At 37.9% G+C, this 14,175-nt stretch overlaps 5 protein-coding genes and 1 long non-coding RNA gene across 7 annotated transcripts in view; 2 read left to right on the forward strand and 4 right to left on the reverse strand.

Annotated features, from left to right (window-relative positions):
- Positions 1–6: 6 nt before the first annotated feature.
- On the reverse strand, positions 7–677 carry LOC133837692 (piercer of microtubule wall 1 protein). The gene is made up of 2 exons (XM_062268542.1): positions 434–677; positions 7–377 (listed from the first exon to the last, which is right to left on the reverse strand). The coding sequence occupies exons 1-2, from the start codon at positions 570–572 to the stop codon at positions 172–174; spliced, it is 345 nt and encodes a 114-aa protein (XP_062124526.1). The 5' UTR covers positions 573–677; the 3' UTR covers positions 7–171.
- Positions 678–816: 139 nt separating this feature from the next.
- Positions 817–1,835, forward strand: LOC133837691 (multiple coagulation factor deficiency protein 2 homolog). Its single transcript, XM_062268541.1, has 4 exons — positions 817–1,091; positions 1,153–1,240; positions 1,304–1,445; positions 1,513–1,835. Exons 1-4 carry the CDS (start codon positions 943–945, stop codon positions 1,632–1,634), a joined length of 501 nt encoding a protein of 166 aa, XP_062124525.1. The 5' UTR covers positions 817–942; the 3' UTR covers positions 1,635–1,835.
- A 67-nt stretch (positions 1,836–1,902) lies between these two features.
- On the reverse strand, positions 1,903–2,772 carry LOC133837689 (uncharacterized). The gene is made up of 3 exons (XM_062268538.1): positions 2,509–2,772; positions 2,128–2,441; positions 1,903–2,044 (listed from the first exon to the last, which is right to left on the reverse strand). The coding sequence occupies exons 1-3, from the start codon at positions 2,770–2,772 to the stop codon at positions 1,927–1,929; spliced, it is 696 nt and encodes a 231-aa protein (XP_062124522.1). The 3' UTR covers positions 1,903–1,926.
- LOC133837697 (uncharacterized) lies at positions 2,288–4,171 on the forward strand. Of its 2 annotated transcripts, XR_009893850.1 has the most exons (5): positions 2,288–2,421; positions 2,490–2,749; positions 2,811–2,861; positions 2,926–3,007; positions 3,705–4,171. It is a non-coding gene; the product is annotated as an uncharacterized LOC133837697 (long non-coding RNA). The 2 variants fall into 2 exon arrangements; XR_009893849.1 differs by having other exon boundaries at positions 2,490–2,861.
- Positions 4,172–4,223: 52 nt separating this feature from the next.
- Positions 4,224–14,175, reverse strand: part of LOC133837696 (synapsin-like) — a 39,864-nt gene continuing 29,912 nt past the window's right edge. The window contains 2 exon segments of the mRNA XM_062268545.1: positions 4,224–6,923; positions 13,414–13,670. Coding sequence (XP_062124529.1) covers positions 6,565–6,923; positions 13,414–13,670 — 616 coding nt within the window. The 3' untranslated portion in view covers positions 4,224–6,564.
- On the reverse strand, positions 11,186–13,407 carry LOC133837693 (synapsin-like). Its single transcript, XM_062268543.1, has 2 exons — positions 12,884–13,407; positions 11,186–12,128 (listed from the first exon to the last, which is right to left on the reverse strand). The coding sequence occupies exon 2, from the start codon at positions 12,004–12,006 to the stop codon at positions 11,776–11,778; it is 231 nt and encodes a 76-aa protein (XP_062124527.1). The 5' UTR covers positions 12,007–12,128; positions 12,884–13,407; the 3' UTR covers positions 11,186–11,775.

Here is a 14,175-nt window from a genome sequence, read left to right on the forward strand (position 1 = left end):
AAACGCTTTTCTCTATTTGCATTTAATCTAATTTTTTCGTGGGGTAATATGAGCACAACTCAGTGTAAAACTTCAAAATATTGCCAAAAGGAATTTTGTGACTTTTGACGTTGCATTCATTGCAAGATGCTGACAAATAAGATCCAAATAGCAATCGTCCAATTCCGAGTCTCAGTAGTATGTACTATCCATATGCGTATTCAAAGAGAAATTGCGATACATGCCAAATCGAACCACATCGTTCGAGAATCTTTGTGAGAGGGGAAAGAATCTCGTTGGGATAGTGTAGGCATTTGGTGCATAATAACCATATTCGGAGTTGCAAGTTCGATACATGGTGTTCCTGTCTGTTTCCACGCCATATCCCTTGAAGTTATCTAAAGATCGAGGGTAGAGTGATACAAAATGGAAAATAAATGTAAATACTACTTACAGGGACACTTGATGTCCTCGCGTTTATGCAACTTCTCGTAGAGCTTAGCCGTCTCAACAACGGGCTTACGCTTAATAAATTTTAAGAATTCAACCTCTGGATTGAAGGTCTCCAAATCATCGCAGTAGTGTTCACACATTTTAATAGAAATCTTTGCAACTATTTTAATGAATAAAAAAGATTTGTAATTTTTGCTCTACGGTTGCTTCTGCTAACTTGTTTCCTGTGTACAGGGAACTGGTGTCTATCGAACAAACTGCTCGAACAACAGTCAAAGGTTGCTAAGTTCCACGATGCGACTATTCAAAATTGACATACCCAGGGCGCCATTTGTAAACAAGTGTCTCCTGCAAATAAGACATGCGCACTGAGTATCTGACTGTCATTTTTTGGCATTTGGAGATTGGCATTTGAACAACCCTTCAAGAGGGAAAAATACATATGTATGTACATAGTTGTTGGAAAAGGAAAAGAAAAAGGAAAGGTTGGTCTGTCGTTGAAAGATCGAAATGTATAACTTGTCAAATGTGCTTAACTTTATTATCTGCATGGCGAGCTTCAGCCAATCTTTTGATGGCACCTTGGCTGTAAAACGGGGCCCTCATCATCCACGGGGCGAAACTCGACGTGTGGATCAGCATTTGACGCACGAGGAGCAGTGAGTTTCAATATTGAGTTGGGAAAAACACAACAACTTATTGACAGATATCATTGTTTAGTCGCATCGACGATGATCTAAAGGACATGGGCATACAGGCCAACCTCGATGATATGAGTGAAGAGGAGAAGATATTCTATATGTTTAAGGTACAAGTATAAGGCATTTCATTCAATGCAGTGGGTGGATAGTAATTCTTGATATCCACGCAGGCCCACGATAATGACAACAACAATGCTCTTGATGGACTAGAGATGATTCAATCGGCCATGCATCATAACTACGAGTACTTCAAGAACAGCGATCGCAATGACTATTTGCAGAATGCCAACGACGAGTTGGATCACTTTATAGGTAAGATATATACGCAATATGTCATACACACACATATATTCACGATTCCCGATTCCCGATTTGATAGAGGCCATTGATAAGTTTCTATTGATTGCCGATGAGAACAACGATGGACTGTTGCATTATCCAGAGTTCGTGAAGGCCGTAACTGAGGGCAAGGAACAACTGGAGAGGAACATGTTGCGATAAACGTGTTGAGATGCGACACAATTAGCAATTGAACAATAACAGACTAATAGATATACTAAAATAATAGATATACTAAATTAGTTAAATTGTAGAATAACACATATATTCATGTATTTCCATGTTGAGCCATTGAGACTGTATGTATATACTAGACAAATTCACTCCCAGTGCACAACAAGACAGCCAAGCCTCAAGCTTAAAAAATACATACTATTTTTAATTTGTACTACATTATATACCACTAACGATATGTGTATATATCGTATCAATAGCTAACAGCGGGTGGAGCTAGTTATAAAAGCCCATCACATGATTGCGTGGTGTTGCAGCTGGCTCCTCGAAAGCCGTCGTAGGCGGCACGTTCCATCAGCAAGATCAGATCAGTGTATCGCGGCTTCTCCACGGGTGCTCTGCAAATGAACATTCGCAAAACCACAAGACATTGGAATCAGTGCGAGTGTGTTGAAAGTGCATTTGCTTTTGATTAACTCACCCCTCAAACATTTCAATGGCGCCCAGCAGAGCACGGCCCGCTTTGGCATACTCATAGGCAGCATTGGGACAGGCGCAGGCAGCAGCGAAGAGACAGTCATCTTGGCCAGCTCCCTGGGCAGCCAGAAAACCCATTATAAGATAATCGTCACCTGACGTGAGGCCCAATCCATAGGAGCCATTGAGGCGTGCTGCAGACCTTGCGTATCCGTGGCCGTAGCTGCTCCAGTGTCCCGCGCCCAGAAGACCAGCCGAAAAGATCAGCACCTTGAGCAGTACGATGATCAGCAAATTGGTGAGATTCAGGCTGAGCACCTGCAAGGAAATAACTGACACATGCAGTAATCGTGTCTCGCTCGCCAGGTACAAACTATGCACGCACTTGACTGTTGCCCGCAGAGCGGTGGAGCAGCTCCTTGGCCACCTGAACAACCACATGGCCTGCTGGGCTAGCAAACAGGCCCTGAGCACTCCTCAGCCACGTGAGTGGACGCAGCACACTCACGCTCTGGGTGTCATTTGCCACACTCTCCTCCATCCCTTGCACCTGCAGTTGCACACTTGCTGCCACACTGAGGCAGCACATTATGGCCAGCGAAGTCAGTAGCAGCCACACTCTTCTTGTACGATTCCACTTGATGTGCATTTTGTTATTAGTATTTGTTTTCTTTGCCTTTGGTTAAGGATCGCGTGCTCGTTGTTGTCACCGTCGCGCACAGACTGGTCTCAAACATGGTGAGTGTTGGGTTTTTTATCTGCCTCGCACATCTGTCATTCAAAAACGGTTCCGCATATTCAGGTAATGCAGACTGCAGGCCACGATGAAGACCAAGACCAAGACCCAGACATTGCATGTTTTGCCTCGCTGCACAATAAAACAAGTGAGAAAGCTACAGTCGAGTGTACTCGACTGTAAGATACCCGCTACCCATTTTAAATAAAAACAATATATTTTGCGGCATTATTCTCAAAATATATCAAATATACTACAAAAATACTAAAATTATACCAACTGGTATATCGGTGTAATAACGCATTCAAAATAAACCATAGACGGCGCAATCTACCAGATTGTCAACCAAAGCAACTTATACCCCTAGAAAGTAGGCGTTTTTGCCCATACAAAAGTATTTCTTTAATAACTTTCAAAATTTTTATCTGATCGCAACCAAATTCTCAGAAATCATAACTACTACAGTTATTGTTGTATATACCAAAATTCGAAACTCTAGCTTTAAAATTACGCTTGTTATTCGATTTTTTTGATTTGCGGGGGCGGAAGGGGGCGTGGCAAAAATTTGAAACAAACTTGATCTGCGTGCAAACATAATAAATGCTGTCGAAAAAAAATTATAGCTCTATCTCTTATAGTCTCTGAGATCTAGGTGTTCATACGGACAGACGGACAGACACACAGACGGACAGACGGACATGGCTAGATCGTCTCGGCTGTTGACGCTGATCAAGAATATATATACTTTGTAGGGTCGGAGATGCCTCCTTCTACCTGTTACATACATTTCCTGTCGGCACAAAGTTATAATACCCTTCTACCCTATGGGTAGCGGGTATAAAGAGAGAACGAAGTTGGCAAGAAACATTCGAAGAAACATTATCGAAGCAACGAGAGTGTTTCCTGATGTCACTACCCTTAAATTGGCGGACATTTTTCCACACCGGAGATTTGCCTACCTGGCTCTCGTCCCCCTCTCTATCTCTCTCCTTTCGCTTTCTGCAAAAATAACTCAGGTAGACGCACGCGAAATTGTGCATGGAGAATAGGCTATGATTAAGTAAAAGTACTGTGGCTTTTGTATCAATCATCAACGCATTTATTGTTACTTGTATTTTAGTTTTTGGTTTGCAGTATCCGTTGGAATAGTTGAAAGTACATATTTTATTAGTTTATTATGTGTATATAACATATGTATATTTTGTCAATAAATGGTTATAATACAAATACAAATGTTTTATGTATCCGTCATTTCCAATAAATGTTCAGAAATTTTTGCAATTACAAACAACATACAAGTACATATTCCATAAGTACGTGTGGTATTAAGGTGTATATGTATATACGATTAGAAATATTTATCCTTTTTGTTTTTGTTTTTGCTTCGCCTTTCACATTAATACGAGTATTGATTTGGTTAATTTTTGTTTGATATTGCATTGATGTTGTTTTGTTTTGTAATGTATCTTATGCTTGTTTTTGTTTAGAGTATTTTTTGTTGGTTTTCTGTTTCAGCATTGTGTACTTCATTATTCAGAACGGTTAAATTCCGAAGATGGGCAAGATACGTAATGAGTATATGTGGATGTGTATGCGTGCTCGTCCATAAATTGTTATATATGGATGTGTACTATGTGTAACATATATATTCTTCTTTTTCTTCTTCTTCGACGAACTTCAATATAAATTATTGTTTTCAAAACAGTTTCATATGTACGATTTAAATGATAATGTCTTGGGGTTACAATGAGTACATGTAGCCAAAGATGAGTATTCAAAAAGTGTATATGAGTAAGTAATATGTTTGATAGGTCTTTAGGTCTAGTTCATAACAATCTGAATAAATCATGTTTTTTGTAATATTTTTATGTTTATTCAATTAGTAGAAATTCCGAAAATTGATAGACAGATTAAAACACTACTAAAGTTGAAAGTATTAGAAAATATGAATAGAAAGTTATCGAGCATTGCATATGTATATTTGAAAACGCTTACAATTTATTGATTAAAATATCTCTATTGCACGAGTTGTATATTTTTAACTAAATAATATATATCTTTTAAAATACACTTTAAAAGTTGTTGTAGTACTTACAACCCAATCAAAAGATGATTCAACTATATTCTCGACATGTAACAACAAAAATTGTCTACTTGTAAATATTTAACTATTGTTAAAAATAATGCTAAAACATGTGCGTGACAAAATAAATAACACATGTATTGCTAAAAATAATCATTTGTGTTAATACTTTAATAAGCTTCTCCAAAACGAGTGTCTATAGTATCTTCGTTGTTGCTCTCAACATCCATGAGTGAGTACTTTACTTCAGCTGTATGCGTATATGCAATGTTGAAAATGTGCTTGGTTCCTAAACCCCCATATATTTGTAGTACATTATAATATATGAATGCACATAGTTGCACACAAAATGGAATCATTATAATTGTGATTTCTTTGTTCGCCTTCTGTTCATAAAACTTAATATAACATTGCTTCACTCGAAGTGGGGGTAATGTCTAGGTCGGTAGTAAGTAGTCTCTCTGTATTGACATTTTCCATATACACCTACATATATGTATGTAAGTTTATGTGTAGGTCTGTGGGTTTAAGCATTAACTACTAATACGTACCTAAATACAATAATAATAATATTTGTGGGCGTATAATAAACATTAAACTTGTGTAATTAGCTTCTGCTTTGACTTTATGCCTTTGCATGTAACATTTGCTGATAGTTAACATATATGAATTTCAATAACCATTATTTGCTTTATAAACATTGAGTGTATTTGCATTGTTATCCCATCTATATTTTTATACTTCACACATATTGTCTTTTATTAAAGCACACGAATTTCACGAAATTCATATGTGCCCTTTAGTAGTTTTATAAGTATTTAAGATTCATATCTCGTATTTTTGCCAATTCATTTGCAACAAGTTAATCCGTAAATGTTATTCGAAATAGGTTTTTAATAGCAAGTTAACATATAATATACGCTTGGGAATATGTGTTCTTATTTAGCAACATTTAAATTACCATTAAGGTTTTAATAATTTAATATTTCTTTCGTTCATTTGCCTGAACGATATTTGCCTCAATAATATATATGTAAGGTATTGTTCGCTTCAAATAGAAAAGGTTTGAAAACGTTTTCAAGTATCTCTAATATCCTCTCATTATCGTGCTGCAAAACCAGTCAAATCATCATCGAAGTCCCGCATTCTTGAGGGATTCATATATGTTTTCGTCATTATTATCATTGTTATTGTTTTTGCTTTGGTGGTTATACTTATACATCATTTATGTAGTGTAGAGTTTTCATTTCAATATATTTTTAGTATGTTGTAAGTTTTTCTTGTATTCATTGTATAGCAAATGATAAGTAACTGCATATTCATACTTATATGTAATATTGATTAATAACAAGAAATATTGTATATCAGCATTGAAAGTGAAAATAATAGTAACTCAATGAAGAACTTGATACAGATGCGGTGAAGTTCGAATGCATGTGTATGTATGTGTGCATACTTTCCTGTGTATGCGTTTTGGTGCATGTGAGTGTATGGTATGATTTGGATTCTTATGAAACCAGGAAACTTCGGAGGCAGAAACAAGACAGATTTTCCATAGTTCGAGTGTAGAATGATTATTTCTATGAGTGTGTGTGTGTGTGTGTGTGGGTGTCAAATTGAACTTATTTCAAATCCAATTCATCATCATCGTCGGGCTTGCTGTTCCATCGTTTGCTGCCGGAGTTGGTGCTCGCAATGCTACCTGAGTCGCTGTAGTCGCTAAATGCTGCATTCTGTATGCCCTCGTATATCTTATAGGAGTTGGATGAGGCACCAACGCCGCTTGAGCTCATGCTCATGCTCTTGGCAGCCCCAAAGCGATCGCTCTTGTAATTCGAGGGTGGACCCCCAAAGATCATGTCCGCATCGGAGATTGAGCCACCGGCTCGGGTATATTTTCCGTTGCCTGAGGACGAGGCCGTTATCGAAGACGATGACTTATTTTCACCGAATATGATGTCCAAGTCGGACTGCTTGGAAGCTATAAATACAATTAGAAATAATTAGAAACACATTTGAACGTGAACAATCTCCAAACTCCAGATGCACATCTATTTTGCTCGGGTGCAGTTGAGAGCCAATTTCAGCGCGTTTCTATTTAGCACTACTCGGACCAATTGGTTACATAGTACACAGTGATATTAGATGATAGTTATTGCGAGAAATGAGCGTTATCAAAAATATGCGACAATCAGTAGTTATGAGCTATGAATCTCAATCATGAGAGCGAGTGAATAATGTGAATGACAATAGTATGGATGGGCATGCAAAACTCAAAATTGAAACACATGAATTAATAAATGAATTGAAAAAGACACACGATTTTCTTAAGTTTGATTATTTTCTGCATTGGGCCTGTCTACTTTGAATTGTGTAAACTTTTTGATAACTCTGCATTTAGATTCTTGCACTTTATTTCACAGGGCCACACACCACTCATGATAAAATGATAAAAGAAAGTTGCAAAAACATATATCGAATTTTGAACTACGTAAGCTTCTGAGATAATATATATTTGTAGATACGAGTTACGAGTTGTTTTGTGTCTATTGTAGACGTGCGTGCCAAGAAAGCCAAAAATGAACTGAGATTGCGGTGCGCTCTAGCGAGATTGTACTGTACGGTAGGTAGTTCCTGTTGTGTATCAATGTTGTATCGAGTTGGACGTGTGTGTGTTCGTGAGAGTTCGTGCGTGCAGGCAAGCGAATAGCAGCACTCGGGAGTGACGAACTTACAAATTGTTTTGCGGCGCACACGTTGTATACGTATTATTTGGCTTACACTTTGAGAGTTGGCTATCAAAGAAGAGAATCAATTGAACAAAACAATAGATGGCACCTAATTTACTTTGGCTATGCTTTGACACGCTGCTGCCTACTTGGCTAAGTTTAAGTTTGTTAGCTTCTTATCGATTTTCGAATTCGCTTCTTCTATGCATATGAAGTACTTTTCTTACTTGGTCGTTGCTAAACTTCTTTAGTTAATACGATCTACACGTCAATATTGTAGGATTATTTGAATAAATATAAGCGCGTCGATTATACTATGACATTATACGGGATTAGTTAAATATTGATTAGTTGCGTTTCGATATTAATGATACTGATGCTATAATGATATTGGTTGATATTTTTACTGATACTGATGCTGATGCTGATACTGATGCTGATGCTTATATGGAACTCAATGATTTGGAGATGAGAAGTTGATTATGTCTTGCGCAACGTTAAGCTAACTAGCAGCACGCCCACCGCCAAATAATTACCGTTGCTCTCGGGCGGGAGTAAGAGGGCCGGGTGTATGAGGGCAAATCACTGGGATTGTTGTAGCCGGCCTGAGATGCCAACGAATTCGAATCGTAGCCGGAGGTGTCGCCCGGCAGAGCAGCTGTGGTCACAGCAGCGGGCGCGCTATAAACGCTCGCCGATCTCATGCCAATCGCCGATCGCCAATCGTTAGTCGACGTTGAACTTGTAATGGCGGCGCCGCCAGCGGCGTCGGTGGTGATCGCTGTAATGCCGCTGGCCTCCCCTGCTCCGGTGGCTGTTGCCGCTGTGTTTGTGGTATTGGTATCCATGCGTGTGATGGTCTCAATTGAGCTGCTGCTGTCGTAGTTGCCGTAACTGGTCTTGTCCTTGCTCAGCGAGCTACTAAAGCTGCCTCGATACGCTGTCGCACTTGCACTTGCACTTGCATTTGAGTTGTTTGTGTTTGGTTTTGTGGTGACATTGGCATTCGAGGGCGGCGGTGGTGGTCTCTGAGATCTAGGTGTTCATACGGACAGACGGACAGACACACAGACGGACAGACGGACATGGCTAGATCGTCTCGGCTGTTGACGCTGATCAAGAATATATATACTTTATAGGGTCGGAGATGCCTCCTTCTACCTGTTACATACATTTCCTGTCGGCACAAAGTTATAATACCCTTCTACCCTATGGGTAGCGGGTATAAAGAGAGAACGAAGTTGGCAAGAAACATTCGAAGAAACATTATCGAAGCAACGAGAGTGTTTTCCTGATGTCACTACCCTTAAATTGGCGGACATTTTTCCACACCGGAGATTTGCCTACCTGGCTCTCGTCCCCCTCTCTATCTCTCTCCTTTCGCTTTCTGCAAAAATAACTCAGGTAGACGCACGCGAAATTGTGCATGGAGAATAGGCTATGATTAAGTAAAAGTACTGTGGCTTTTGTATCAATCATCAACGCATTTATTGTTACTTGTATTTTAGTTTTTGGTTTGCAGTATCCGTTGGAATAGTTGAAAGTACATATTTTATTAGTTTATTATGTGTATATAACATATGTATATTTTGTCAATAAATGGTTATAATACAAATACAAATGTTTTATGTATCCGTCATTTCCAATAAATGTTCAGAAATTTTTGCAATTACAAACAACATACAAGTACATATTCCATAAGTACGTGTGGTATTAAGGTGTATATGTATATACGATTAGAAATATTTATCCTTTTGTTTTTGTTTTTGCTTCGCCTTTCACATTAATACGAGTATTGATTTGGTTAATTTTTGTTTGATATTGCATTGATGTTGTTTTGTTTTGTAATGTATCTTATGCTTGTTTTTGTTTAGAGTATTTTTTGTTGGTTTTCTGTTTCAGCATTGTGTACTTCATTATTCAGAACGGTTAAATTCCGAAGATGGGCAAGATACGTAATGAGTATATGTGGATGTGTATGCGTGCTCGTCCATAAATTGTTATATATGGATGTGTACTATGTGTAACATATATATTCTTCTTTTTCTTCTTCTTCGACGAACTTCAATATAAATTATTGTTTTCAAAACAGTTTCATATGTACGATTTAAATGATAATGTCTTGGGGTTACAATGAGTACATGTAGCCAAAGATGAGTATTCAAAAAGTGTATATGAGTAAGTAATATGTTTGATAGGTCTTTAGGTCTAGTTCATAACAATCTGAATAAATCATGTTTTTTGTAATATTTTTATGTTTATTCAATTAGTAGAAATTCCGAAAATTGATAGACAGATTAAAACACTACTAAAGTTGAAAGTATTAGAAAATATGAATAGAAAGTTATCGAGCATTGCATATGTATATTTGAAAACGCTTACAATTTATTGATTAAAATATCTCTATTGCACGAGTTGTATATTTTTTAACTAAATAATATATATCTTTTAAAATACACTTTAAAAGTTGTTGTAGTACTTACAACCCAATCCAAAAGATGATTCAACTATATTCTCGACATGTAACAACAAAAATTGTCTACTTGTAAATATTTAACTATTGTTAAAAATAATGCTAAAACATGTGCGTGACAAAATAAATAACACATGTATTGCTAAAAATAATCATTTGTGTTAATACTTTAATAAGCTTCTCCAAAAACGAGTGTCTATAGTATCTTCGTTGTTGCTCTCAACATCCATGAGTGAGTACTTTACTTCAGCTGTATGCGTATATGCAATGTTGAAAATGTGCTTGGTTCCTAAACCCCCATATATTTGTAGTACATTATAATATATGAATGCACATAGTTGCACACAAAATGGAATCATTATAATTGTGATTTCTTTGTTCGCCTTCTGTTCATAAAACTTAATATAACATTGCTTCACTCGAAGTGGGGGTAATGTCTAGGTCGGTAGTAAGTAGTCTCTCTGTATTGACATTTTCCATATACACCTACATATATGTATGTAAGTTTATGTGTAGGTCTGTGGGTTTAAGCATTAACTACTAATACGTACCTAAATACAATAATAATAATATTTGTGGGCGTATAATAAACATTAAACTTGTGTAATTAGCTTCTGCTTTGACTTTATGCCTTTGCATGTAACATTTGCTGATAGTTAACATATATGAATTTCAATAACCATTATTTGCTTTATAAACATTGAGTGTATTTGCATTGTTATCCCATCTATATTTTTATACTTCACACATATTGTCTTTTATTAAAGCACACGAATTTCACGAAATTCATATGTGCCCTTTAGTAGTTTTATAAGTATTTAAGATTCATATCTCGTATTTTTGCCAATTCATTTGCAACAAGTTAATCCGTAAATGTTATTCGAAATAGGTTTTTTAATAGCAAGTTAACATATAATATACGCTTGGGAATATGTGTTCTTATTTAGCAACATTTAAATTACCATTAAGGTTTTTTAATTATTTAATATTTCTTTCGTTCATTTGCCTGAACGATATTTGCCTCAATAATATATATGTAAGGTATTGTTCGCTTCAAATAGAAAAGGTTTGAAAACGTTTTTCAAGTATCTCTAATATCCTCTCATTATCGTGCTGCAAAACCAGTCAAATCATCATCGAAGTCCCGCATTCTTGAGGGATTCATATATGTTTTCGTCATTATTATCATTGTTATTGTTTTTGCTTTGGTGGTTATACTTATACATCATTTATGTAGTGTAGAGTTTTCATTTCAATATATTTTTAGTATGTTGTAAGTTTTTCTTGTATTCATTGTATAGCAAATGATAAGTAACTGCATATTCATACTTATATGTAATATTGATTAATAACAAGAAATATTGTATATCAGCATTGAAAGTGAAAATAATAGTAACTCAATGAAGAACTTGATACAGATGCGGTGAAGTTCGAATGCATGTGTATGTATGTGTGCATACTTTCCTGTGTATGCGTTTTGGTGCATGTGAGTGTATGGTATGATTTGGATTCTTATGAAACCAGGAAACTTCGGAGGCAGAAACAAGACAGATTTTCCATAGTTCGAGTGTAGAATGATTATTTCTATGAGTGTGTGTGTGTGTGTGTGTGGGTGTCAAATTGAACTTATTTCAAATCAATTCATCATCATCGTCGGGCTTGCTGTTCCATCGTTTGCTGCCGGAGTTGGTGCTCGCAATGCTACCTGAGTCGCTGTAGTCGCTAAATGCTGCATTCTGTATGCCCTCGTATATCTTATAGGAGTTGGATGAGGCACCAACGCCGCTTGAGCTCATGCTCATGCTCTTGGCAGCCCCAAAGCGATCGCTCTTGTAATTCGAGGGTGGACCCCCAAAGATCATGTCCGCATCGGAGATTGAGCCACCGGCTCGGGTATATTTTCCGTTGCCTGAGGACGAGGCCGTTATCGAAGACGATGACTTATTTTCACCGAATATGATGTCCAAGTCGGACTGCTTGGAAGCTATAAATACAATTAGAAATAATTAGAAACACATTTGAACGTGAACAATCTCCAAACTCCAGATGCACATCTATTTTGCTCGGGTGCAGTTGAGAGCCAATTTCAGCGCGTTTCTATTTAGCACTACTCGGACCAATTGGTTACATAGTACACAGTGATATTAGATGATAGTTATTGCGAGAAATGAGCGTTATCAAAAATATGCGACAATCAGTAGTTATGAGCTATGAATCTCCAATCATGAGAGCGAGTGAATAATGTGAATGACAATAGTATGGATGGGCATGCAAAACTCAAAATTGAAACACATGAATTAATAAATGAATTGAAAAAGACACACGATTTTCTTAAGTTTGATTATTTTCTGCATTGGGCCTGTCTACTTTGAATTGTGTAAACTTTTTGATAACTCTGCATTTAGATTCTTGCACTTTATTTCACAGGGCCACACACCACTCATGATAAAATGATAAAAGAAAGTTGCAAAAACATATATCGAATTTTGAACTACGTAAGCTTCTGAGATAATATATATTTGTAGATACGAGTTACGAGTTGTTTTGTGTCTATTGTAGACGTGCGTGCCAAGAAAGCCAAAAATGAACTGAGATTGCGGTGCGCTCTAGCGAGATTGTACTGTACGGTAGGTAGTTCCTGTTGTGTATCAATGTTGTATCGAGTTGGACGTGTGTGTGTTCGTGAGAGTTCGTGCGTGCAGGCAAGCGAATAGCAGCACTCGGGAGTGACGAACTTACAAATTGTTTTGCGGCGCACACGTTGTATACGTATTATTTGGCTTACACTTTGAGAGTTGGCTATCAAAGAAGAGAATCAATTGAACAAAACAATAGATGGCACCTAATTTACTTTGGCTATGCTTTGACACGCTGCTGCCTACTTGGCTAAGTTTAAGTTTGTTAGCTTCTTATCGATTTTCGAATTCGCTTCTTCTATGCATATGAAGTACTTTTCTTACTTGGTCGTTGCTAAACTTCTTTAGTTAATACGATCTACACGTCAATATTGTAGGATTATTTGAATAAATATAAGCGCGTCGATTATACTATGACATTATACGGGATTAGTTAAATATTGATTAGTTGCGTTTCGATATTAATGATACTGATGCTATAATGATATTGGTTGATATTTTTACTGATACTGATGCTGATGCTGATACTGATGCTGATGCTTATATGGAACTCAATGATTTGGAGATGAGAAGTTGATTATGTCTTGCGCAACGTTAAGCTAACTAGCAGCACGCCCACCGCCAAATAATTACCGTTGCTCTCGGAGCGGGAGTAAGAGGGCCGGGTGTATGAGGGCAAATCACTGGGATTGTTGTAGCCGGCCTGAGATGCCAACGAATTCGAATCGTAGCCGGAGGTGTCGCCCGGCAGAGCAGCTGTGGTCACAGCAGCGGGCGCGCTATAAACGCTCGCCGATCTCATGCCAATCGCCGATCGCCAATCGTTAGTCGACGTTGAACTTGTAATGGCGGCGCCGCCAACGGCGTCGGTGGTGATCGCTGTAATGCCGCTGGCCTCCCCTGCTCCGGTGGCTGTTGCCGCTGTGTTTGTGGTATTGGTATCCATGCGTGTGATGGTCTCAATTGAGCTGCTGCTGTCGTAGTTGCCGTAACTGGTCTTGTCCTTGCTCAGCGAGCTACTAAAGCTGCCTCGATACGCTGTCGCACTTGCACTTGCACTTGCATTTGAGTTGTTTGTGTTTGGTTTTGTGGTGACATTGGCATTCGAGGGCGGCGGTGGTGGTCTCTGAGATCTAGGTGTTCATACGGACAGACGGACAGACACACAGACGGACAGACGGACATGGCTAGATCGTCTCGGCTGTTGACGCTGATCAAGAATATATATACTTTATAGGGTCGGAGATGCCTCCTTCTACCTGTTACATACATTTCCTGTCGGCACAAAGTTATAATACCCTTCTACCCTATGGGTAGCGGGTATAAAGAGAGAACGAAGTTGGCAAGAAACATTCGAAGAAACATTATCGAAGCAACGAGAGTGTTTTCCTGATG

The sequence above is a fragment of the Drosophila sulfurigaster genome, chromosome 2R, assembly GCF_023558435.1.
Source record: "Drosophila sulfurigaster albostrigata strain 15112-1811.04 chromosome 2R, ASM2355843v2, whole genome shotgun sequence".
NCBI lineage: Eukaryota > Metazoa > Arthropoda > Insecta > Diptera > Drosophilidae > Drosophila > Drosophila sulfurigaster.

Excerpts from the sequence above, each read along its gene's own strand:
- LOC133837692 (XM_062268542.1), bottom strand. The coding sequence starts at position 572 with ATGTGTGAACACTACTGCGATGATTTGGAGACCTTCAATCCAGAGGTT. Across the intron at positions 378-433 it reads CGAGGACATCAAGTGTCCCT|ATAACTTCAAGGGATATGGC; the intron begins GTAAGTAGTATT and ends CTCGATCTTTAG.
- LOC133837691 (XM_062268541.1), top strand. The coding sequence starts at position 943 with ATGTATAACTTGTCAAATGTGCTTAACTTTATTATCTGCATGGCGAGC. Across the intron at positions 1,092-1,152 it reads CATTTGACGCACGAGGAGCA|TCGCATCGACGATGATCTAA; the intron begins GTGAGTTTCAAT and ends ATCATTGTTTAG. Across the intron at positions 1,241-1,303 it reads AGATATTCTATATGTTTAAG|GCCCACGATAATGACAACAA; the intron begins GTACAAGTATAA and ends ATATCCACGCAG.
- LOC133837689 (XM_062268538.1), bottom strand. The coding sequence starts at position 2,772 with ATGCACATCAAGTGGAATCGTACAAGAAGAGTGTGGCTGCTACTGACT. Across the intron at positions 2,442-2,508 it reads GCTCTGCGGGCAACAGTCAA|GTGCTCAGCCTGAATCTCAC; the intron begins GTGCGTGCATAG and ends ATTTCCTTGCAG. Across the intron at positions 2,045-2,127 it reads GCCATTGAAATGTTTGAGGG|AGCACCCGTGGAGAAGCCGC; the intron begins GTGAGTTAATCA and ends GTTCATTTGCAG.
- LOC133837693 (XM_062268543.1), bottom strand. The coding sequence starts at position 12,006 with ATGATCTTTGGGGGTCCACCCTCGAATTACAAGAGCGATCGCTTTGGG.